Below are 26,369 nucleotides of genomic sequence, written 5' to 3'. Positions count from 1 at the left end.
GCAAGAAGGTGTATATTAGTTTGTTGCTTTAGTGTTGTTATACTTGTACGGGTACCACTGCGAAGAACGAAGCGGGTGGCTCGGTTTCGAATGGCCTTAAACTTGTCAATAAGATAGGAATGATGCGGGTTCCAGATGAGAGATGCGTATTTCAGCTTGGGACGAAGAAGAGATGTGTATGTAATCAGTTTTGTTTTCCGTGTTGCCAAGTGTAAGTGACATAATAAAATAAATGAATAGTTTCGCATAAATTATGAGATATATTGCGCCCTTGAGGCGAATCGCCTGCAGTTGAACGAATCACCCCGACCAAGGATTCTAGTCACAATATACTTTTCTTGTTAAGTTAATTAGTGCGTACAGCGTAAAAAGAAATTAAAGTTATTAAGGTCAAAGAACAAGAGCACCTTTTCACTGAACTTCGACATTTATTGTTTACAATAGTCTTCTCAACTCTTCAATATATTGTAAGCATTTTATCAATATTTCAGGTCGATTGCGCATACGACATAGACCACGTCATCTGATCAACCTTGAGTTTGTTGTTTTTCAAACTCCAACACCCATGGATCTGAGGAAAAGAAATATTTTGATTAGCATTTGCGCTCATTTTCCCCAAGATCAAAACAATAGTAATTTTGCTATAACATTGCTTAAGGGTCTTTCCTAATAGGCCGGTAACAACGTGAGGAACTGATTTTATATTGTTTCATTTATAGTTCCCGGAGGGCCCGAAGTTATTACAGAAACAAAAGACCAGGGAAAAAAACAATAAAAATATTAATAACAATAACAAGAACAATATTTTAAGCGTGTCTCTTATATTTAGCAGAAATGAGATATCCGTCTTAAAGTTCCAGTACCAGAAGTACTCATACGCTTCTGTAATGTCTAGATTAATTAAGAACATTGTTATGGGGCATTACAGTGTAATGTTCAAGATACCGAACTGGTTCAACGACTACTTTAGATATCATGGCCAGCGGAACTGATATTGATAATAATAATTTTGGACGATTTATATGCAATAGCTGGAATTGAAAATCCACAATAGTAAAATTTGCCCGTGCTAACAATATTGCAACGCACGCAGCTATCCAAGTAGGCAGCGCGCTCGTTTCCGAAAGTTCATCGTGCTTGGCTCCCACGCAAAGGGCTGACGTTCGATGCTTGGGAGCGGATGGACATTTTTGTTATTTCTGTAAATGTCACGTTCTGGTGTTCTGCTGCTCATTCCAGGTACGAATATTCTATGCACCAAACATTCTACGCCGAATGTGCCAGAAGCCCACGCGTGTATATAATGAGCTCCGCGTGGCGAACCGGAGTCATACTTTCGCCTGCAGCTCGATCCTGCCGTTCCGTCATGCCGTCACCAATGTCAGCGATGTCTGTTATTTGCCGTTCATCCTTATTTTGTTTTGGCACAAGTTCGCCACATTAAACGTTGAGTTTCTCTAGTTATTCGCTACCTCATCATTTCTCATTCGTTACATTTCGGTAGAGATCCGGCGTAACGCAGCCCATGAAGCGTACTCCTCCGAGCCCACGCAGCGAAAGCCCAGTCCCCGGCTCACGAAGACCTCACGAGGAGAAGACCGAGACTCGATCAAGTCGCCGCACCCAAGGACTGTACCCGGAATTTTGACTTTTACCACCCAAGTCCAAGCAGCCAATGACGCAGGCGATGGACAACTCGTCCCTGAACGCGGCCGCCGAAAACCGTGGTATACCTAACCCTCGCACCCTAGAATCCGACGCCTTTCCACAGGGAGGTCCACGAGGACATCGAGGATTGGCTACATGACTTTGAACGTGTGCCCCCCCCCCCCCCCCACCGGATGGTCAGCCGAACAGTGCTTACAGAACATATACTCCTCGCTGAAAGGAACTGCGGGGCACTGCCTGGAGAACCACGATGCTTCTTTAACATCGTGAAAGGTGTGTAAGCATGAACAGAAGAAAACGTTTGCAAGTCAATACCAACGCGAGAGGGTCGAAGACTTTCTTTGAACAAGGACCCAAGGCCTAAATGAGAGCATCACCAGCTTCGTGGGTGTGTTCTACGCCAGGGCGCCCGTGCGGACCCCCAAGCGACGAGGAGAAGAAGCTGCACCACCTGATAAGGGTGTGAAAAGCGAAATATTCGGCGGTCTCATCCGCCATCCCTCGACAAAAGTCGACGGGTGTGTCACGGAGTGGGAAGCTGAAGACCGAGCTTCCCACTCAGTCTTAAGTTGGAAGCTTCTCGCCGGCTTCTATGAAACTATCACGCACGTCGGAAGTTGTAGTCGAGGTGAAGGCGAAGTCGAAATTCATGGTGAGACGTGTCCTGTGAAGTTCGTCGTTCTCCAAGACTGTGCAACAAACATTATCCTCGAAATGAATATCTTGTGCGAATACGGAAACGTCATCGGATCTGAGACCGAATCGGTTGACGCTACGAAAACATGTACCTCCACGGAAGGAACCCAACGCCGCGTCATCCGCAGTCCGAGTCACCACCAACCACGTGAACTTGCCGCCGCGATAGAGCGTGTTTTTACCCGTCGGGACTGAGGACGCTACTTACGGCGAAGTTCTGCTCAAAATAAGTGTTCAGTTGCTTTTCGAAAAAGAAAAAAATATCGGCGTCGTAAGAGGTGTAACGAAGCTGCAAGACGGGCGTGCCAGGGTCCTTTTTACTTACTTTCAAAAAGAGCCGCAACGCTTTACGCAAAGTACTGCCATAGGTCACATTGAAGAACTCAGGGACTCAACCGCAATCACCACCCTTTGCGAAAACCCGACTTTATCGCAGCAACACAGAACGCCGTTCCCAGAACTTTACATCGATCCAAAGCTATCCGCTGCTGAACGACAACAGCTGCTCGAGCTTGTCAGCAAGTTCAGCGAGTGCTTCGCCGTGCTCTCAAGGGTGCCACAAACGACGGTAGTGAAGTACCGCAATGTTATCAACGACGATGCGCTTCCTGTCCACCAATCCTTATTTCGTGTCCTTTTAAAAGAGAGACAGTTCATTCAAAATTAAGTACAAGTAGTGCTTAACGACGACATTATCCAGCCTTCGAGCAGCCCCTGGGCATCTACAGTTGTTCTAATCTAGAAGGACGGAACCATAAGGTTCTGCGTGGACTATCGTCGACTGAACGCTGTAACAAAAACATACGTCCACTCACTTCCCCGCATCGGCGACACATTGTACCGGCAGTGCGTCACACCCGATGTGTTTTGTCGATGGACCTGAAGAGTGGCTACTGGCAGATTGAAGTCGACGAACGCGACCATGAGAAACTGTCTTCGTCACGCCCGACGGACTGTACGAGTTCGAAGTTGTGCCGTCCGGACTTAGTTCAGCACCAGCCATCTTCCAACGTGTCATGGACACCGTGCTGGCAGGTCTGAAATGTCAGAGTTGTCTCGTCTACGTCGTCATATATTCACGCGATATTGACGAGCACTTGAGACGCCTCCGAGCGTGCTCCAAGCAATCAAGACAGCCGGGCTCACCCTCAAGCAGACGAAATGCCGTTTCGCCTATGACGGACTGAAGTTTTTAGGCTACGTCGGGAACAATAAGGATGTTCGTCCTGACCACGAGGAGATGCGCGCCGTAGCCGCCTTTCCTCCACCATCGGACGAGAAGGCGATACAAAGATTTTTGCGTCTCTGCGCCTACTACAGGCGCATAGACGTTAGAACGTGGCCAGACGCTAAAGCGTTCAGACGGTAGAACGTGGCCACCGAGTCAACACCAAGAGCAGCCGCCTCCGCCGACACCTCAGACGGCCCCGACCACGGTGTTTACCTCTGTCTCCCCAGTCCGTCGACGAATACACCATGGCTGACGCGGAAGAACTCTTCTCTGAGTCCTATAAGACCCCGAGTACCGAAAGGTAGAAGTCGACGGGGCGAAGGGCACGTGACAAGTGTTCGGCCGAGGAGGCACGAGCTGGCGCCGGAAAAAGCGTGCTGCGCAAGGCCGGGGCAGGGCAGGAACAATAAAGCCGGTCTGGCCTAGGGTGCCTTCATGTGCGCTTTGCTTAGGGTGGAGACATCTCGCCATTTTGTCCCACACTTTTATTTTTATTTTTTGTTCAGAAGCGCGTGAAAGAGCGTGTCCCTGCACGCGTTTGTGGCGCTGACTGTACTATGGCGACATTTTGTTTTCGTCGATATCTTTGTATTTTCACCGTGAGCGCGAGCTTTCGGCATCGGGTACTACAAAGGGTGGCATCACCCTAAACAGAAGGACATTGAGGCACCCTAGTCTGGCCCATTGTGATCCTTGGAGCGGTCCGCCAGCGAGGTTTGGACCAGGACCGGCGGGAACGGCGACCCCTGGCCATACCGGAATAGGCCATGACAATCCCGGAGTGTTTCCGCAGCGAGACCCGGGTGATGATAGCCCGGGACAGCTAGCCTAAGCAGCGCTAACCTAGGACAGGCGATCCACAGGCCTGGACATTGACTTGGACTACGAGCTCTGAACGACGGGCGACAACCAGGGTCGGCGGGACAGGACTGCCGGCTCTCGACGACGGGGAAACCGGGAAGGACAATAAATCCATTCGCGGTCTTCTCGTTTTGTAGTGTCACTCGTTGGGAAACGAGCGAAGTGCAGACCCATCGGGCAGCGATGATTATAGAGCGACACCACAGCTTAAAGTACTTCCCAACACTGCAGAAAAGCTTGACTTACAGAAGGATATTGCTTTTAAATTTGTGTTAGTAAAAAAATTCGTAATATGTAGTAATTTACTACGTATTACGAATTTTTCACTGGTTCTTGTGAACTGAGCTTAGCTGAAATCTTCCCATTGCCGTATTAAAGTGGTTAGTTGGGCGAGTTGGTAATAATTGAACATGGTTAAAATTGCGCACAGATCTTCACTGTTCCTTTCTATTTGTGTGCAATTTTAACCATGTTCTTCACATTGCCCCTCTGATACAGCTCGGTTACTTTTACCGTATGTCACCAAAGCATGCCGCACATTTATGTATATCTGATGACGCTTACCGCAATGTTGTTGACAATCGTCCTCAGACGGGAAGCAGTTGTTACGAGGATTACAGCCAGATTTCACCATAACAACTTGGCAGTGATTGGTTCTTGAATCAAAACTCCATTTGGGTTGGACGTTTGCTCCTTCGGGACCTCCACGACCACCATTGTACAGGGGTTCACACCTCGTTTTCGCTGTTGTCAAGAATCCTTGGTACAGAATTAGAAAAGAATAATGACTCTCTGTGACATTGAGCCCATATACTTCGACTTGTTGGCTCTAATGTAGCCCGCGAACAGAAAGTGACCGAAAGATTAACTAGCTTTAAGTATATGTATATACACGGGCATAAAACGAGAATTTATTAAAAGAAACCTTCATAGTCATCCTGGCTTTTTTTAGTCACTAAGAGGTTAAGAATCCCAGGACCGTGGCGAGTCCCTAAAATCCAATTATTGCTCCGAAACAGTCGAGATAGCTGAATTAGACAAATTATATGCCGAAAAACAAGATTGCTGAATTAGACAAATTGTATGCCGAAAAACAAATCAAGAAGTCAAAACCTGGAACGAAATAGAACAGGAAGTCAGGGCGAAAATGAGCTGGTGAAGATTATTAATAACACAACCCCCGAGACTGCAAGAAGCAGAATACACACACACACACAGAAAGTTTAGGGACATTGTGTGGGTGTATGTTGGAGTGGGTAGTCGTTTGCTTCCTGGTTGTCTCGGGGTATTGTTATGTATAGCATAATAGGTCACACGCTAAAGTGCGTTTCTTGAGCTGTCAGTGATTATGCGCCAACAAACTAAGGGAGAGGAGGAAACGAGAGCGCGCGGGAACGCCAGATTGCCGAGCTCCCCACTAATCATTCCAACCAACCTCTGGTTGGAGTGATTAGTGGGGAGACGCAAAGCTATACTCCGTTTCACCTCCAGTCCGTGCCCAGCGGATGTTACGAGCAATCGGAGCCAATCGGAGGCAACGTAAGTGTCACGTGACCTTGGAGAGGGGGCACACCGACGCGCGGATAGCGTGTCATGGACTACGCCCACAGAGCGGGATTGGCTGGGATAGCTCGTAGCGTCCGCTGCGTCCGGGCGTAAGATGAAACGAAGTATAGCTGCCTTTGTATCTAATCATCGTTCGAAGGAGTTAGAGATGGCTATTTATACTCTGTCGTAACATGGACGAGCGCACCCGCCCGATAGCGTTGGTCGACGCTGGCTGCTAAACATGCGCCTCGTAACGTTGCGAAGCGTAGCTCAGCTCGCGTCGGCGTAGCTTACGGCGGAATCGAGCATGATCTATTCTAGCTCCATTCGAGTCGTCGACGAGCGCAGACCGACGAAGGTAACTATCTCAGCATCCCTCGCGTGAGCGCCTCATTTGCGAACCCTGACGTTCGGGCCAGTCGGAGTATGCGAGACGCTGACTTCTGCGATCTGAACCCGGTGTTCTTGCCGCGTGTCGTGTGCTGTTCTCGTGTTCCCGTGTCGATGTGCGTGGTTAAAGTTCGTGAGGTCGATGGGGCGAATATGTGCGTGCACATGGACTGCTCTGAGGATGCGCTACCCCGACGATCGTTAGGTTTAAAGGCATAATGATGGTAGTGATGGTAATGTGGTGGTGGAGTGCCGGGAAAAGCTGGAAGCTTGATGACGCACCAAAGGTAGAGTTACCTAGAATTAAGAATGACTTAATATGTGTGCTATACATGACCATGTACTAGTCGTACACACCGGCAGCCGTTCCCGATGGAAACAACGAGCGCCGTCGAATGTATGGGAACGGCGGACCCAGCTAGACATCTGGACTCTTTAGCCAGTCAGATATTCAAAAAACTTGGGTGTCTCAGCTGGCAAACGAACGTAGCGGTGCGAGATGCAAATGGGGCTGAATTGTGTATTGTTTGTATGGGTTATGTAGAGTTTGCAACAATTTCGAACGCGTACATTCCGTAATTTAGGCAACTTCCGCTCTCTTCGGTGTGTCACTTTGTTGAGTCACCGTGAAAGTCTGCTATGATGATAACACAGCGTTGTTTTGAAGCGTGAGTACACGACGTGGACGAACCATACTGACCGATTGCAGAATTGGTACCGACCAGGAAGCGAAAATATGGTGTAGAGACGATCCGGTTGTCACGGAGTCGCGCATGCGCAAAGTCAGCCAGTTCGTAGGGGCGCCCTCAACCGCTCTGATCCATGCTAGACTGTAAACACGGTCGTTCGGTATCTTCTCGATGCGGCGTGACGTGGCGCAGCGGCAGACGAACTTCGGGCGCGCGTTGCGTTCGTCGACGTTGGAGCTTAAACAGCCCTTTAGATTGCTAAACGCCGGCATCCAGCGTTCCGCATTCACGCTCAAAAGTGTTCCGCGAGTGAGTAGAGGCAAAGGCTTTCCGTATAACCACTAATAATTCCAGTCAGAGCTAAGCGTATAGTGACGTCACCACAGTCTGTCGTTTCCTCTGCTTCCTCAGTTTCTCGCTGCATTGCTGGCCAACGCATAAAGCGGTGTCTCCTTGTGATTCTTATTGTATCTTTTTTATTCGAGTTTAATATAAAGTGGAAAATATTAATCCTGACAAAGAGTATCGCGCATTGTCGTTGCTACCGTGCTGGCAATGACAAAGCATAACAATGCGCGCGAGCTTTGTAGTCATTTACGTAACCGGTTAAAAGAATTTAAAACGCTACGTTTAGAAATACAAAAAAAAAGATTAAAATAAACTTCTCAGCATATCATGTTCTAATAAGCAAAGCGCATACAAATGCGGCTAATATGACATGCTTAGTGCGACCATTCCACAGCAGCTCGGTGCTTCTAGTTTTCCTCGTTGATTCGTGAAAACAACCAGTTTCGCCAACTTTTTTTTTCACACAGAAATACTTTTAGTGTTTTCATCTCAGTTAAAATATGGTTTTGATTCCTACATTGGGCAAAAAAAAAACGCCACTTAAGGGTTGTACTGCACTGAAAGGAGGCGCCAGAAAAAAGTTTCTCAGTTTTTCGTTAAAACTTCTTTTCCCTCTTCTATATATATTGCCATCGAGAAACCGTTATTTCTTGCTGCCATCTGAGTAATACGGGAATTTTTTGTTTTCTCAGTAAGTGATAATAAATAAAAGTAATGCTGACCCATGCTACTTTTTTTTTTTTTTTTTGACATCACAAACATGACGCTTTTTGTTTACTGAGGCGGCATTTGTTTCTGAAATTCTGGAGTGAAGCCTAACTCCAGCTATACTATTTTAATAAAATGTAGTCATTGCGATGGCAATGAAAATTAATTAAACGTATTCGCAATAATTTTGGAGTGTCGAAATTCTGGTTGTGCGTGTCGGTTAATATCCTAGGGCAGAAACCACGTGAAAAAGACATTTCGCTTGAAGAAGTCATTTGCTTGGCACAATAGTGTGATCACTTTTCGTTAATATTAAACTGGCCATGGAAGCGGGCGTGTTCGTGCCTACAGTCGGTGAAAGGCTAAAGGCCGGTTCATACACTTGCGCTTGAGTGCGATTGACTGCGTTGCGTCGAGTGCCGAAAGCGAGTCACCCGCGCATCTGTGCTTCGTGTGAAGCGTGGAATCCAATCCAAGAAATCATCTTGGCACGCGATATAAGCAGCAGGGATGTCCTGGTTTCTCGCTGCCGCAACGCAGTCAAACGCAGTCAAACGCAACTGTCTGAACCGGGCTTTAGAACTGAGTGGAAGCTCCGCCTCCAGCACACGCTTGCTGCCTTTCACCGGTCCTCGGCTGCGCGTGCGACCAAGTGTTACCCAAGGCAGAAAGCTCGAGATCAAGCGCGCACTGAATTCGTAGCGCACAGAAAAACTAGGGTGCCTTCATGTGCGCTTTGCTTAGGGTGGAGACATCTGGCCATTTTGTTCCCACTTTTACATTTATTGTTTGTTCAGAAGCGCGTGAAAGGGCGTGTCCCTGCACGCGTCTGTGGCGCTGACTGTGCTACGGCGACATTTTATTTTCGTCGATTTCTTTGTATTTTCCCCGTGAGCGCGTGCTGTCGGCATCGGGTACTACAAAGGGTGGCATCACTCTAAACAGAAGGTCATTGAGGCACCCTAAGAAAAACAAAGGCGGAGAGAAGACAAGAGAAGCGCTAAACTTTCACTAAAAAAAAAAAAAAAAAAAAAAAAAACTCACGCGAAAAAAATGTAAAAGATGACGTGTGCGTTTACACGTGTTAATAAAATTGTCTTTGTTGTTTTTCTCCCGAAAGATTCAAGTCTAGCTGACGTCAAAGGTGACGTCAGCCGGCCCTCAATTTTTTTGCACGGAACGGAAGTTTGTTTTATGGCACGTGCAAACGCAAACGCTAACGTCAGCTTTGACAGTCAATTTTGCTTTTTTGTTAGTTCGTTGCTTGAGCCGTTTATTGTTTTTTTATTTATTTTTTATTTTGCAAGAAGCCCAGTTGTTTGTTTAGCTACAATAAACTAGAACATTGAAAAGTGAAAAAGGTCACATCGTGTTCACTCTAAAAAAATTCTGTGCGTCTGCTTTTCCGCACAACACTCGGAGAGCCAATCAGCGCAACTTACGGAGGCAGCTCAGCGAATGACGATGCCGAAACATATGTTTAGACCAAAGAACGCAGTCTGAGTTGTGACATTAAACGGGTACTCCGCCGATTTCTTCATGGTCCCCGATTTGCTCGAAATTTTGCTAAACTCGCCAAACAGCATCGCCAAAATAGTATCCCAAATATTAGGTCAAAATAATTTTTTTTCCCGAAGTTATTGAATTTACAATTTTGGTCCTCACCGTGTTTTTCAATCTGAAAGTCTCTACTGGCAACAATGAAAAAGTGACGTCAGTGGAAGTGCGGGGGTTCACTCTTTGGACTGTAGATTTTGTTCCCAACTGATTCGAAGCAGTTTCACGGTGCCAAATGAATGCTTTGGAAGCTCGCTCCAGTCCCCGCGCTCCAGCAAGGAACAAATGATTGACATATTCTATTTTCTAGACTGCTCGCCCGACTGGCAAGCTTGCCTTCCACTGACGTCACTGCACAGAAAAGAGCGGGTATATTTGAATGTTGGTTTTTGCATCATTTTCATTTGCCGATTTCGCAATAACTATTATGAATTTCACGATACTAAATAGCATATCAGAAAGGGTAAAGGTCGGGAAGTCAGAAAATATAGTTAGTAGAGGTAGCTCAAAAATCGCCGGAGTACCCCTTTAAGCAATGCAAAACGTCACGCTTGCATGGTTTAATGTCACAACTCAGACTGCGTTTTTTGGTCTAAACATATGTTCATCCGCTCAGCTGCCTCCGTAAGTTGCGCTGATTGGCTCTCCGAGTGTTGTGCGTGGAAGTAGACGCACAGACATTTTTTAGAGTGTATACCAGGTGGCACTAGTGCTCTTTTCCCGAGCACTATCTGAACTACGTTTCGCTTTAAGACTGACTTGCAAAAAGTATATATTTACTAAACTAAGGTGAACAACAATATACACCCCGACTCAAGTGTCCTAAATCAGATTGAAGGAACAAAGACACGCGTGGCTATTGGCGTCGAAGAGCGGAGGGGTCGGTCAGGCATTTTGTTTTAATGGCGGTACGTCCACATTACACTCTCCTCTCCCCCTCTCCCTCCCCCCTTCAACATCAGCTCCCGCCACCCCCCCCCCCCCTTCCACCCCACCACCCGAACACTTGCAAAGGCTTATAGGTTCAAAAAGCCTTTAGCTCTTTGAACCTATAAATACTTGCAGCAAAGTCAACCTGCGAAACTACCATTTTATTCATTCTGGTCTGTGGGTCGCACTTAGGGAAAATACAACAAAAGAAAGAGGGAACTCTCATTATGACAAAGGGTAGGTGGCGTCATTGGGAATAATAGCCAAACAAATATATACAGGAAGAAACAAGAACATGGTCATTTTAATAAAGGAACCTCAAAATATGGCTAAACTTAATTTTATGATAGTAAGAAAAGATTCTCTAAATTACTTGGCTAAAATAAATTAAACGAAATTGGCAACAGTCGATTGCCCATGTAGAATCGCAGCTGTACAGCATTTAGTAAGAAATATTTGTGATGAATCATAATATAAAAGGCTCCAAATATGTCGCCAAAGCGTCTAAGGTACGATGTATAGCCGTTTATTTTTTGGCACGAATTGCACGAAAAAAAAAAAGTTTAATTTAAACAAACAAATGAACGCCGCATTATACATTCTATAAAAATATTTGTGCTTTTATTTGGTTTTCCTCCTTTATAACAAAAGAAAGGGCTGTGTACAAAAACAAAGAAGCCGAAATGTAACATTCTACATCGCTTTACTTATGACTTTTGTAGACGGAACTATCTTCTCTTTTTTTTTTTTTTAGTGCTGAATAACATTTTTGTTAATTACGGAAGAGGGGATGCTACATATACATTTCTTTTTGAAAAATTAACATACACACCCCAACATGGGTGTCTGATCTCAACTAAAACCACCCAATAAATAAGGGACAAAACACTATGTACTGAACTACAAATGTCCACACGCTTGGATATCAGGACGATGATTTATATATAAAGAACGAGAAGACAAGGAAGAAGCGGAAAACAAACAAATCAAGTTCCAAGAGCCAACTCGTCCAACATCGCTACTTCGATTATACATCAAATGTTGCAAGAGTAATGGTTAAAAAAAATTGCAAGGTTTTACCGATGATTTGGCACCTTTTCCAGTTCGAAAGTAATGCCCAGTACAATCGAAGCATCTGCGAAATTATACAAGATGTACTACGTACCTGTTGTGTGAATAGAAATAACGACGGCGATCAGCAGGAGCTTCATCGCTTCTATTGATTCCTTCTTTATGGAACGGCGTTTCTGCGCAAACTGCTTCGCATTTGAGCTACTTCGCGTTTTTATACTCTCAACACGAAGCGTAAGATGTACTCGGGCAATTGTAATATTTTTCAAATCCGCCATCTCGACGAAAAATGACAGCTGTGATCATTGTTCAAACGCCTTGAGAAGTAATATAAAGATAACAATAGCAACACCAAAACGGGCAATACACCACACAATGGCAAAGTTCAGCAGGGTTTGTTCGGTCAACCTGCGAACTGCAAAAAGAAACTCACAAAATAAATGATATACCATAAAGGCTACGTTTTAATGTCACTGACCTTTAAATTTTCTGTTGCCCGAACGTGCACATGTCTAAAGGCTTTCTTATACTTCGAAGTTGAGCGCAGCGAACGTGGCAAAGCGCAGAACGTCATGGGCCGTTGAATGGCGGGCGTGGCCGGCGATCAGGGACTTCATATCTGCGACCAATCTTGTTACGCTCCACGTCGGAGGATAACAGGGCCTTAATACTCCCTCGACGTCACGGGCAGGCCTCGTCTTCTACATTGTATCGACAGAGATCGGCCCTTCGACGTCGCCGCGAGCTCTTATTTCCTCCTCACCCTCAGTTTCCCTTCGTGTGGTCAGAGACAACTTAAGAAGCGGAGGGTGCGGCCAAACTTCCTTGCATCTCATTATCGGTCCTTGGCCTACGAGATTCCGGCATTAACTAATGAGGAGGTCGAGCCACCATTCACGAAACAGGACGCGGAACCGTAACAAGCCGAGCTCTGCTTTAATGGTGGAGAGGGGAGTCCCTATTCGGGATACACCAGTAGCTCTCAAGTTTTGAGCAGGGCCCCTGGCGAGGAAAATCGTATATTTGTTTAGGTCGCCTTTCCGTCGTGTGTATCGCTGCATCCTTCCAGATGGTGTTAAGTATTAAACCGCATGCAAACGATTTCACGAGCGACGAGACGAGCGACTGTGACCCGCTTCGCTGTCCCTCGGTCAGTCTCGCGACTAGGCACTGATGGCTTCGGGAATTCAAAGACCATTTGGGGTATGACGTTTGCTCCTCCAGCACCTCCACAACCCCCACGGTACGGGGGTTTACATGTCACTTTTGCTATTGTCAAGAAACCTTGGGACAGAATTAAAAAAATATTAATGTCTCTCCGTGACATGGACCTTATATATTCCGGACTTGGCTCAACTGCAGCACGTGAAAACACAGCCACCGAAATATTAGCTAGCCTTAATTTGTATGTATATACAAAGACATGAAAACAGAAATTATTCAAATAAACCGTCATAAGCATAGTTATTCTCATTGTTTCAGTCACTTTTACAGGACACAACGCCCAGAACGTGGCTATTCCTTAACATGTTATTATCACTCCGCAACCACCGAGATTGCATAATTAGGCAAATTACATGCCGAAGTACAAATCACGAAGTAAAACGTGTGAACATAATTGGGTACACCCAACGTTTCTCGGGCTCTCAGTGATCACACCTCTTCGACGCAATGGACGTCAATGGGGAATATTGTAGAAAGATAGCAAGTTCTGCGAATACCTGCTCGATAAAAGGTAACTTTTCTATAAATCTTGTCGTTCCAACATATATATAAATGCGTCAAAAACCTGGTATCATCGACAAAACGTATATTATACGGAGTTTTAGTGGAGCCATCTATCCTAGGTCAACAAAACCGTCAGCTCTATCTGTTACCGCGAACAGCCGCCAGAGGCCGGAGGGGGAGGGGGAATATGGCCGGACCCGGATGTGACTTTCCTCTTTTCACCATATTGTTCGCGCGGCACCCGTCAGCACGTGGTCACGCGGTCGCGAGCGGATGAGTTCTCGCTGCTCACTGATGGCTCTAAAGAGAGAACTTTTCCGGAACCCCGCGCCTACCCCATCAACGTCACTGCGCACATGACCCGGAAGACGGCGTACAAGTTGAGAGGCGGCAAAAACCTGGATCTTTTTCATTTTTTTTTTAAATAAAAACTAGGGTATCCAGGCAAAATCTGTTTTCGGTAGTTCACTTCAGAAGTGTCAGGCATCAACTTCCACAATTATTTAAGCAAAGCCCTGAAATTGTTGCACAGCTCCTTTAAGAGCAAATTCAATCGAAGCAAAGATTTTCTTTTCTTTCACTTACTGTACTTATCAAATACCATCTATACAAGTTTTCAGCTCGAGAACCGTAGTAAAAGAAGTCCGGCTCCTCAAAAAACAATCCTAATTATTTTCCCCTTTATGCGGATAATTAAGATATATGTAGGTGAATTTAGGTTAGATGTACGTTATCTTATCAAGACGTTCACGTTCCAAACGCCAAAAGCGTCGCTTTTTCCATCGACAACCAAATCTCCTATGAACTACTTCGCGCCACGTATGAACAATCCGCAAAACATGATGTTTTTCTTGAGATGTAAACGGGTATAAAGCAGAATACCTGCGCCCCCCCCCCCCCCTCCCCTCCCCTTACCCTCGAAGCGTTATCACTGCTAGCGCATACTCAGCAATTGGCTTTGAGCCCGATGTCGAGAGTCCTTCGACCCAAGAATGGACACGAGTCCCAGCCAAGCTCTGACACAGCACTCGTGTCCAATTTCTCTGCCCTCTTGATATGTCTTTGATGTTTCTTTTCAATATATTTTGAGCGACCTTCCCAAGATGGTAGTTGTTCAGGTAATTCGGGGGGGGGGGGGGGGGGGGGGGGTTCTGTAGATGTTTATAAAAGATTCAAGATCCCTCATCCTTGCCGCGTTTTCTGGAGTCTGTCCCCGTGCGCCACCGAGCGAGCCACGACGGTTTCGTGTAACGTGTTAAGCTGGGCGTATTCCCCGAGTTTTCCCAGGATACAGAACTTGGGTAGGCCCATGATTATTCTTCTAGCTTCATTGTTTAGGACTTCGATATTCTGCCATCGAGCCATTTTGATCCGGTGATGCCGAGCCTCGTAGCAGATGCGCGATATGGCTAGGGCGCTGACCATTTATTTATTTTTATTTATTACAATACCCTCAGGGCCAAAAGGCATTACAGAGGGGGTGGGGCAACCAAAAAATGAAAAAAAAAAGGGTACAAAAAGAGAGCAAACACAGCCGAGAATAAACATCAACAGCTCGAAACACAGCACTCTGGTCAAAAAATAAACAAAAGGACAATCACGACAAAAGGTGAGCAGATAAGGTTTTTTTTAAATAAATCAATTGAAGGTATATTAACAAACGAAGCGGGAAGGTGGTTCCACTCAAGAGATGTTTTTGGAATAAACGCGTTCAAAAAGGCTGATGTGTTACAATGAGGGACACCAACTTTGAATGGATGATCAAAACGCGGAGAAATGAATGGGGGCTCAAGGAATAGTTTATCTTTCAATGACGTGTTAGAATGATAGATCTTGTAAAAGAGGCACAAGCGCGATATTTTGCGACGTAAAGACAGGGAGGGTAGGGATAGACTGAGTTTCATGGAGGAAACGCTTGCTGTACGATGATAGTTAGAAAGTATGAAACGAACTCCGCGATTTTGCATGGCTTCCAGGTTAGTTATAAGTGTCGAGTGACCGGGATCCCAGATTGCAGCAGCGTATTCTAATTTTGACCGGACCAGGGAGTTATAAAGCAGTAATTTCAAAGAAACGGGGGCCAGTGTAAAATTTCTTTTTTAGAAAACCGAGCATAGAGTTAGCGTTAGCAATAATGTGGTCAATGTGGGTTTTCCATGACATGTTATAGGTAATATGGACACCCAGGTATTTGTAACAGGTCACAGACTGAAGTTGAGTGTTACAAATTGAGAGAGGTGGAAGAACCGTGTGACGACGAGAAACTCTCATAGACTTGCACTTGTTAATGTTAAGGGACATCTGCCACAATTCACACCATTGGGATACAGCACACAAATCATTTTGGAGGAGGAGTGAATCGGATTCATTAGTAACTTCACGATATATCACACAGTCGTCGGCAAATAAGCTAATAGAAGAGGATACACACGTAGGTAAGTCGTTAATGTAAATAAGAAACAATAAGGGCCCCAGAACGGACCCTTGGGGGACACCGGAAGTGACTGGACTTAGAGAAGAGTTAGCATCATTAGTATACACAAACTGAGAACGATTAGTAAGAAAACATTCAATCCAAGACAAAATATTAGGATCAACATGCAAGTGACTGAGCTTGAAAAGTAAAAGTTTGTGAGAGACTTTATCGAATGCCTTACAGAAATCTAGAAAGACGCAATCAACCTGGGAACCACGGTCGAGGATGGAAAGTAGGTCATTAGTGAAAGTGATAAGCTGGGTTTCGCAGGACAGTGATTTGCGAAAACCGTGTTGTGATGCAGTAAAAAAAGAATTTGAATTAAGAAAGTTAGCAAGATGTGAGTAAATTACGTGCTCTAAAATTTTGCAGGGAGTACTGATAAGTATGAAACATTGTTCTGGTAATTTCTTCTGTAGCTCCCAGCTTGCGATGTTCGTGTATCCTAAAGACAGATATCTACCATTCCCGTTTCTTCAATTGTGATCCCCATGATCTTCAATGACGAGAAAATTTAATTCTTCTGCCTGATAGATGGAGATTCAGTTGTTGCGTAATCTTGGCGAGTCTTTGTCTTTTAGGGGAAACTATGGTGTAGTTGGTTCTATCCGGAGAGGTTTGCATCGTTACTCTCTATAAGTGGGCTTCGATTATATCTAGGCCCGCTTGGAGTGCCTTGCTGCCTTGCAATACTGTCGATTGTTTTCATATTGATACGTCATCCACGTATACAGTGAAGCCAAAGATGGCGATCTTGGCAAGTTCGTGGGGCGTGGCTGCAATTGCGAGATTAAAGAGTATCAGTTATAAGACAGTGCCTTGTGGAACGCCCACACGGTGCACTCTCAGTTTGCTGCCGTGCGAGCCGCACCGTAGTCGGAACGTTCTTTGTGCCAGAAAGTAACTGATAAAGTTCAGAGAACTTCTGCCAATGCCGGGTCTTGGAGCTTCGACAATGGTTGAGGGGAGTGGGACTGCCTGAAAATCTCTCTTCACGTCAATTCACAATTGTTTTGATGGTTGATATATCGGGGTTGATGTTCTGAATGGTCATCTGTCGAACTGAGGGCGAGGCTTTTTTGCGTTCCCACGCAGGGTCGAAGTCCTCTCTCAGCAAGATGAAAGGCATTGGAAGATTCCAGATGCCATGCGACTCTTGCTAAAACACTTTAAAAAAAAAAAAGTCTAGTTAAAAGCTAGTAATTGCGCAAGTTACTACCTTTTTCTGGTCGTTAATCGAATCAAAGGTAATTTTCCTCGTTCAACAAAAAAGAAAAGAAGGAGCGGGGGGGGGGGGGGGGGTTTGGGCCGAAGGAAAACGCTGATCGATAAGCTTTTCATGGTCCTCGGTCACCCTACATGGGCAGTGGCGGCGGCAATAGAAAAATATACACTAAAAAGTTAGGAAATAAGAAATATAGTGAAAATACAAAACGGCGTGCCAGGAGCAATGGTTAGAAATATTAACCAACATCGAGAAACTGACTACAGCTCTGGAACACAAGAACAGCACACGACACAAGTTACTACCTTTCACTAACCACTTACTACCTCAAACGCGCGATAGGTAGTAAAAAGTTAGTAATTGCATCTAGTAGTACTATGTTATGACCGTTACCACCTTTTTACAAGCTATTTACTACCCCAAAGGGCGCAGACAAGATGGCAGCGTCTGCTGCATACCCGATGGCCAGCGTTAGCGACGCACTCACTGTTTCGGAACGCAGGGGGAGGTATCTACACAAGATCGAAGCATCAAACATTGTAGGAGGAGGCATGTTCAAGCGTTGGAGCTGACTTTACAACGATCGCAGCCTCCTTTCCACCACGTAGAGGGGTGAAAAGAGAGATCCCGCGATTTCCACCCCTCCACCCCGTGGGAGGGCGAGGTACACTCTAAAAATAGGGGGTGTACCGGGGTACACCCATTGTCCCATATGTAACACCCCAAAACAACATTTCGTCGTTCTGTCCACTGTCGCCGAGCTGGCGATACAAACTTTTACGAGGGGCTTGATAACTGTAGGATATAACGTACTAAATAGCTAATGTGCGTAAGACTACGAAACAAAAACGACTTCGGTTTTGCAGCAGGGCAGAATTAACCTTTATTTTCTTACTGTAGCCCTTAATAAGTACATTAGCTATTTTAATAAGTTGTATCTCTGGACTATCAATCCGCTCGTAAAAGTTGGTTTCGCCAGCTCGACGTCGGTGGACAGAACGCCGAAACGTAGTTTTGAGGTGTTACGTATGGGACAAGGAGTGTACCTCTGCACACACCCTATTTCTCAGAGTGCAGTAGTGGACCATCCCACTATGAAACAGAACGTGGACAAAGACAAAAACGGCAAAAGGAACAACCCAGCCAAAAAAACACGCGGAATTCGTGCAAGACGCCCGTCCCGGCTCCGAAACAGCACATGTGTACACCGACGCAGCTTTCGGGGAAAACGGAGGATGCACAGCCATTGCATGGTTTTGTCTTAACACACAATCCAAGGCGAACTTTGCGTTTCACAAGAAACACTCGACCAAAGGCGCGGAGCTAAGAGCCATTTTATTCGGAGTCCTTGACCCCAGTGGGGTCCAAGCACTTACGCGTGTACACGGACTCGAAAGAGGCCCTAGCCACTTGCCGGAAGCGAAACTCCCCCAGCAAAACGTAAAAAAAAAAAAGAGCTAGAGCAAATATTTAAATCTAGGGAAGTTAAAATCACCATCTCCTTGGTCCAGGGACATGCCGGGATAGAGGAGAAACAGAAAGAGAACACGAAGCCGCGCGGAAGCTCATTCCTTCTCCTATACCTCCTCAATAGCCCAAAGCGCGATTCTCGACAGCCCTCCGCCCGTACTTATTCAAGAGGACTCTGATGACGAAGAGAAGCCCGGCTACGACGAGGAGGCGACCCTTGCCTGCCTTGAGCGATGAAGAATCCTGTGTAATATGCTACCTGAAGACGATGACCCACTGCCAAACGGGTACAGTTGGTGGCTACAGTGCGTCTTCGGAGACTCCGAACCGGAACGGTCTTCTCCCCGGCAGTCCGGGCTAAGTTGGAGAAATGTGCGCTCAAAGCAGATCTAGAAAGAGAACACGGCGACGGCGGATCTTGCAGACGATGCGCAACTGGACAACAAGCCACAAGTGCCGATCTCTTATAGGACTATGTGCAGCTCAACCGGACGCGGGAAAATGCAATTGGAAAACTGCAACCAGAGCTGCGCCCGGGATGCCTTCGGTACTGGATACACCCGAGGGGCTGACCGCAGCACCGCAAAGCCATACTGGACTCGCTGCTTGACTTCGTCGCGTCAGCCAACATCCAAGACTCCATCTATTCACAGACATTTCTGGTACTCCCCTCTGTATCCACACCCCATCCCCCCCCCCCCCCTTCTCTCTGTGATGTCGGTGGACAATCGATTAAAGAGAGTCGTACGCGATTTACTTGTTTCTTCTTTCATAAAACATGTTCAATCAATCAATAATTTTTTGTTTGGACAGCCCCGTCTTATGGACAGCCCTGCCTTCATCCCGTTCCAACTTCAACTTCGCTTGATTTCACGCCATTGAATGATGCTGTTACACGACTGCCATCATATAATCGTTGGATTAGACTCACCCACGTTCCAGGCATGTTCCGGTGTCGTAGCCTGCCGAGCAGCATCTGATGAGGGACACAGTCATAGGCTTTGGCAATTTCAAGAAACAGAATACTAGCGTTCGCTGTTCCGCTCGTGCAATCTCTATACATTGGGTCAGACCAAACAGATTGCCATCCAGCCAGCGGCCAACTCGAAAGCCGTTCTGCAGTTCTGTAAGCACGCCGGCTACCTCAGCCCATTGTGCGACGCGCCAGTTGATGATAGCCGGGAACAATCTGTATTCCACTGCCGTGACGGTAAGTGGACCGTACTCAAGAAGCAGCTGCTTGTTGCCTCCTTTCTTTGGGATAAAGGTAACTCGACCGTGCTTCGAGTCACTGGGAACATAGTCATCTCCGCAGCGTATACGACTCAAGAGGTACACCAATTGCTCGTGTGCGTCAGGGCCTAGGCCAATATTCCATCCAGGCCCTGTGCAGAGCTGCCATTTAACCGCGCCACTGCGCGGTCGACCTGTACTCGTCGGACTGCTGTTTGGCTGTCCTTCATTGATGTAGTCAGCGAACTATCTTTTATGGACTCCTGGTTGGTATGTTGTCCGGCTCCCTCCTGTGTCATGCAGAACAAGGTCTAAAGGCGTTCGTCCAAGACCTTCTTCCCTTTTTGTACCTCACCTTTTGTTTTCGTCATCTATCAGGTGGGGAGTATTGTCTTTTCCGTCTAGAGTGCCAATATAGCACCAAAACGCCTCTCCAGCTTTTCTTCCACCTTTCCTGATATCTGCCACCTTTCTGCAGTCATGCGATTGCCTTTTCCCTTTAACAATATCGTGGGTATTTGCCTTGAATGCCTGGCACTCCTCCCACAGTCGCATTCCTCCCACAGTTTCCGGTGCTTTTCCAAGCGTCCTTAGCGCCCGGCGATGTTCGCAGTTAGCGTCCTGCCTACGTTGGATAGCCCTCCGGATTTCAGCGCCCCACCACGGGACAAGCCGCCTTTTCCCGGGCGTGCCCCTCACTACCGTATCTGTAGGAAAAGCCTGCTTGAGCTCACCGGCATTTTCTTCATACGTGTAGGCATTTATATGGGTATCGCTTTCTTCACAGTCCCTACATACTACCTCAATATCGCATTCACGTTACTCGAAGGTTACTTCCCGATGTGGCCGGTTTCGGTTTCGTTGGATTGAACCAAAGTGAAGTATATTCATATTGTGGTCACTGCCCACACTCCACTCTCCATCTTCATCAACAAAACTTTTTTAAAGTCAACCTGCCAGCCTTTTTGAGGTCAGGACGTAGTCGATACATGTCTTTCGGTCCCGTACCATACATATATGTTGTCCCACACACTCTTCTCTCAGGTTTAGGACCTTCAGCTCTCACTCTTCCGACATCTGTTTTAATATTCGCCAGTTGTCGTCTTCACAACCATCAATGTCGACCAGGTGGCCGTTGAAGGCTCTTAAGAGTAGCACGGACAAGCTTCTGTTGAAGCTCCGGATATCACGCCGAACGCACCTGAGTAGGGCCCCATTTTCCTCGCGCCTGTTTCTGTGGAAAGGTAGAGGGCGCGTACAGCCGTCGGTATATTGCCCACCTTTCCCATTATCCATACATGTTCTCGGCACGTTTCATATGTTCTAAGCCACGCTTGACATTTGCTCGGCCACAGGAGGCCCACGCCTCCTCCTCGTCGCTCGTCGTCCACCCTACTGCACTCAGTCCAACACTAAGAGGGGTTTACAGGGGGATCTTCAGCATTGCGCAAGTGTGTGTCGGATACTCTAAACAAAGAAAAGTCTAGTTTGCAGGGTGCTTCGTACACTTCATTCTTTTTCCGTTTTCATCTTGCACTATTCATAGTAAAAAAAATGAGAGCCGTTTACAAGTCCCTGTAACGCCGAATTAGAGCGCAGCTCTTGAGGAGGAGGAGGGGAAAGTATTGAGAGGAGGCTATGACCCTCCCCCTCTCCTGCTCGCCTCCCATATAGGGGAAAGTGTTCCGCTAAATTTAGCAGGGAAATTTTTCCGCTCAATTTAGCGGGGAAATGTTTCCGCTAGATTTAGCGGGGAAATTTTTCCGCTACATTTAGCGGAGAAATTTTTCCGCTAGTTTTAGCGGGGAAATTTTTCCACTAAATTTAGCGGTTAAAATATTCCGCTAAATTTAGCGGGGAAATTTACCCATAATGCACCGCACGGTTACGCCGACGCCGCTCAAGCCGGAAACGGGCTCCTAAGAGCTGCGTTCTAAAACCAATGGCAATCCTTCCTTTATTCCGCCGGCGTCCTGGTGGCCGTGCAAGATTCTTGGTCAAAATACCCTACGCTTTTGCAAAGCATACAGCTGCTGGCAGACCACAGTGTTCACGAAATTCGCCAGCTCCAGGGAAGGGGCGTGGGGAGGATACTAGCTGTATCCAGCGAACTGTTTGGCACTTTGCTGCGCACAGGCACGGTCGGGTTCGCAGTCGGCGCCGGACAAAACCGCTTTTCCTGACTGCCTGCCCTCGGTAGTGGTATTCCAGACATTTGTCCTTGAAGATCTCCAGTCGATCGCAATAGGCCCGGGGGTACCCATATTGCGTGAAGAGGAGGCGCCTGTGGAGAAGCTCCTTCTGATATCGTTGGGTGTACACCGGGCATGTGGTGTGGAGCATGGGTTGGCGCCCTGTCTCCGCTGCTCTCAGAGGTATCATTAGGGCGAAGTGTGCTCCACCAGGGGGGTGCCTCGCAACCTGCTCCGGGTGGTTGGGAGTTACCCGCTTGTCGGGTGTTCCTTGCGCGCGCACCTCCGCTGGGTGCGTCCCATATGGCCCCATTTAGTTTCCGAACTGGCTGCTGTTTTCGACCCTTCCGTCTCAGACCTCAAAAACGAACTGCCACTGCACCCAGACGCCCTGCTGCAATTCGGGCACCCTCTTCGCGGTAGCGTTAGACCGTCCTTTTGCATGGTTCCACTGCTTGTCAGTTCTCGGCTAAGGTCAATGAACCTTGCTCTAGTGCTTTTACAAGCTGCCGCAGTTTTTCGTTCAGTAGCGTCCTTAGCATATGTACCTCTTCCTCGTCCGTAAATCCCTTCCACCAAGCAAATGGCCAGTGACGCTTTGCGTTTGTGCCGAACCAATGGCCAGTGACGCTTTGCGTTTGGTTCCAAACCCGCCAGCCGGCGCCTCTGAAACTCGGCCCGGAGGCTCGTGTTTCAGCGGCGCCGACCGGCGGGGCGTTTGGTCACGTTTCTGGGTTTGGTTCCCTACCAGAGCTGTTATGTTCCAAGAGTAATGGTTCACAAACATATTATAAGGTTTTGCCGTTGTTTCGAGAGCCATTCCACCTTGAAATAATGCCCAGCCCTTAAAATATTTATGAATGAGTTTCAATTGAGTTTCTAATGTACTCTATAAGAAGAATACAATAGAAGCTCAATTTAAACTCATTGATAATTTTCGTAAGGGAGTACAACCTAACAAATTACAAAATAAGAAAATGTATTACGTACCTGGTGTATCAATACAGATAACTACGGCAATCAGCTTAAGCTTCATCGCATCTATTGATCTACTTTAGAAGGGAGTTTCTGTGCACACGGCTTTGTATTTCAGTTGATTTCGAGTTTCTATACTTAAAGGAATTATGACACGAAAACTAAACGGATAGACTATTCTTGAAATGGAATGTTCATAGGCTACTTAGTTACACCAAGTTACGCGAGTTTTAGAGCTCTGGTAATTGCAATATTCAAATTTTTTTATGGTTTTCATCTTGTGACCAAGCATCTCTGCCCAAGTTAGTTACACCACACTGTTCATAAACCACGTGATCATGAACGCTCTCTCATTCTAGGCTCCCCCATGATCGCCCAAGCTCTTTTCACCGCGCTACGACCAAACTGCTCACGCAACTCGGAAACCCGACCACTACTCCCGCTTTCGCCCCAGGCCCGTTGACCTTCCACCCTGCATACGCCTGCGAGATATTCCCGGACGACTCTTCCGTAACTCGCCGTCGCTGGAGCTGGTCACCAGAGGGGCACATTCAAAATGAACAGCTTCCAACCTCTCTTGACAGCAATCTTTTTCATCGGCGCTGCGATCAACGTCGAACAATTTGACAAGGCGAGCGATGCCGTAGACGTAATTGTCACGGACAGACATGCTCGAAACACGGAAGGTAAACGAGGAAGCTGAAGCTCGAGACGCCGAGAGAGCCAACTCTGTGAGTGCGTGCATTGGGACGCCGCGCGGGAAGCTGACTACGTCACCAGCCTCCCAGCCGCGGCTGCCTTTTCGAATCTGGCGGATCCGAGGGAATCGGATATAAATCGATTTACCCACGAAACTATTGAGCCATTTTCAGAACAAATTTAGCAGGATTATAGGAACATGCAACCAGTCCTAGAAGTATAGTTATCTCATCTTTTATTTTTGGCGTGTCATAAACCATTTAAAGCAGGGCATGAGAAATACGTAGGCAATAGACCTTTTGCGAAATTCCCCAAGCGCCCCGTCCCGCGCGCGAGGAATTGTGGGAGAGACTGTCCCTCGCCTGGCCGCTCTGCCTTGAAATTGCATTGCCTTGTCGCTTGCCTCCTCTTAATCCTCTGTTTTTCGATTCTATTACCCATTTTAATGCATTCCAGTGTATTTTTTATTGCTTCGAAGTGTTTCTATTCTCTTTGGCGTGCGATATTTCTTGTATATATATAATATGTGTGTCTTTATTTTGCCTCTTTCGACGGAAGTGCCGACGGACATGACGCTGCTTCGCGCGTCGTTCCCCGGGTGAGTACTACCGTTGCTCGATTCCTATCGCGCTGTTAGCTGTTCATTTTGGTTCATTTGACCCGCGTGCAGTCGAGAGGAGCCGTTTATAAACACCCGCGCACATGTCATAGGGGTAGGCAGAGCTCTGAATCAACACTCGCGACGCGAGAGCCGAGTGCGCTGTCATTTGGCCGCCCGCGCTCGATTCGTTGACTCGCACTGCAGCGTATGCCTTCGAGTTCCGCTTACTTTACCAAGATACAGCACGCCGCTTTGTCACCACGAACCATTTGTCCGAATGTTTGCGAAGCTGAGGCATATGCAACGCTGCGGCGCCTGACAACTGCGCGCTGCGGCACGATCCCTTCGCAAACGCCGACCGCTCAATGTCGCGGCTTGAATGCGTCTATGGCATGCCTTCGTAATCTATCTGCTAAGCTTTTGTCAATTGTCAACGCCCTTTTTCAAGTGCAGAGATGTGTTGCCGGGAATCATTTTTCCGAATGCCTGCGAGGCCGTAACACCGTTCTGTTGTGTTCACCTAGTTTCGATTTTCACTTCATCTTCTTCACAGTGTTGTAAATAGTTCGATGCTATCATCATTATTCTCTTCTTCATCTTTCTTTGCTTCTATTAGCTCGATCTAATAAAAGAACAGTCTATCAGAACGCTCGGACCAGACTGGCTGCTCACTTCATGTATGTATGTAGGACTTGTATGTAGGACTGTGTGTATGTATGTATGTATGTATGTATGTATGTATGTATGTATGTATGTATGTATGTATGTATGTAGGACTGTATGTATGTATTACTGTATGTAGGACTTGAGGGTTCCTTTTCGTCTATCGCTGTACGCCGCACGCCACCACCGGGTTGTCTCCTGCTCCACAGGCTGCACATTTTGGGTCTCTCCTACACAGAGTTCCTCAAGAACCCGTTTGAGGAGATGCGGTGACTGCGTGAGCGTGTAGAGCAGAGACAAGACCGCTGCAGGAGATATACCGATGGAATACGGGCGGCTAGGACACCGGGCTTCAGAGTGGGAGACCTCGTCAGAGTGAAGAAGCCTGAAAAAGTGCCTAAGGGAAGCCCAGCTTTCAGTTCTCCTACGCGCATAACACAGCAGGTCGGAAGGTGGACCTACCGACTGGAGGACGGCAAGGTATGGAATGCCTCCAAGCTAGCAACCGTTCCAGAGTCGGAGGTGACTGTACCTAAAAGCCCCCTCCAAAACAAAACCGACGACAAAGAAAGGGCGATGTGCAGTCACCATGACTGGCAACCAACAGCCGTCGCTCCCACAGCTCGGTTGAGACCAGGGTCAGCGGAACCAAATTCAACAGCAGCACCGCCCCAAGTACCAAGACTGCGACGGTCTCAGCGCAGCCGGCGACCACCAGAGCGATTCAGTAGAACTTATATATAACAGAACTGTCATAGTTAATCTCATGAAACCTGTATGTGTGAGGGGGTAAAGATGAGTACATGTAGTAGTATGTGTTAACGTCTATAGTCCTGGTCAGGAATAACTAAACTTGTAGGATTGTAATGAATGTGCTGTAAATAAGTCCGAAAATCGGTCGTGTTACCTTGAGCGATGATTGCGAAATTGTTTTTGTTTCAACGTAACAAACTTAGCATTGTACATCAAAACAAAATTGCCAATGTATATATGTGTAATTGTTGTTGTTCACATGCCTTTGGTACTGTATAGTGATCCGGTTTAATTTGTAATTTCCTTGAAATGTTCTCCCCTTCTTGGTTGTCTTTATTACCTATATTCAATGTTTCATTCTTATTTTCCAAATTCAAGGGGAGGGGGGAGAAGGTTGTGTTCACCTAGTTTCGATTTTCACTTCATCTTCTTCACAGTGTTGTAAATAGTTCGATGCTATCATCATTATTCTCTTCTTCATCTTTCTTTGCTTCTATTGGCTCGATCTAATAAAAGAACAGTCTATCAGAACGCTCGGACCAGACTGGCTGCTCACTTCACAGTGTCCCCGTAGCCCGAGACACAACACGTTCGTCATATCCAACGCTGCAGTGCATGACAAACTACGCGAACGTTGCGGCTTGTATGCGCTTATGG

At 46.8% G+C, this 26,369-nt stretch overlaps 1 protein-coding gene across 1 annotated transcript; it reads right to left on the bottom strand.

The window, feature by feature from the left end:
* Positions 1-415: 415 nt before the first annotated feature.
* LOC120840942 lies at positions 416-11,859 on the bottom strand. Its single transcript, XM_040211734.1, has 3 exons — positions 11,792-11,859; positions 5,021-5,215; positions 416-571 (listed from the first exon to the last, which is right to left on the bottom strand). The coding sequence occupies exons 1-3, from the start codon at positions 11,835-11,837 to the stop codon at positions 528-530; spliced, it is 285 nt and encodes a 94-aa protein (XP_040067668.1). The 5' UTR covers positions 11,838-11,859; the 3' UTR covers positions 416-527.
* Positions 11,860-26,369: the final 14,510 nt, after the last annotated feature.

Source organism: Ixodes scapularis, unplaced genomic scaffold (genome assembly GCF_016920785.2).
Source record: "Ixodes scapularis isolate PalLabHiFi unplaced genomic scaffold, ASM1692078v2 PGA_scaffold10__122_contigs__length_95168666, whole genome shotgun sequence".
Classification (NCBI taxonomy): Eukaryota; Metazoa; Arthropoda; class Arachnida; order Ixodida; family Ixodidae; genus Ixodes; species Ixodes scapularis.
This window is presented reverse-complemented; position numbering and strand designations above follow the sequence as displayed.

What these genes read in the sequence shown, in the direction of transcription:
- LOC120840942 (XM_040211734.1), bottom strand. Translation starts at nt 11,837, where the DNA reads ATGAAGCTCCTGCTGATCGCCGTCGTTATTTCTATTCACACAACAG. An exon ending in TATTTCTATTCACACAACAG is followed by an intron (nt 5,216 to 11,791) that starts GTACGTAGTACA and finishes TTCTGTACCAAG; the next exon opens with GATTCTTGACAACAGCGAAA. An exon ending in CGATTGTCAACAACATTGCG is followed by an intron (nt 572 to 5,020) that starts GTAAGCGTCATC and finishes TCTTTTCCTCAG; the next exon opens with ATCCATGGGTGTTGGAGTTT.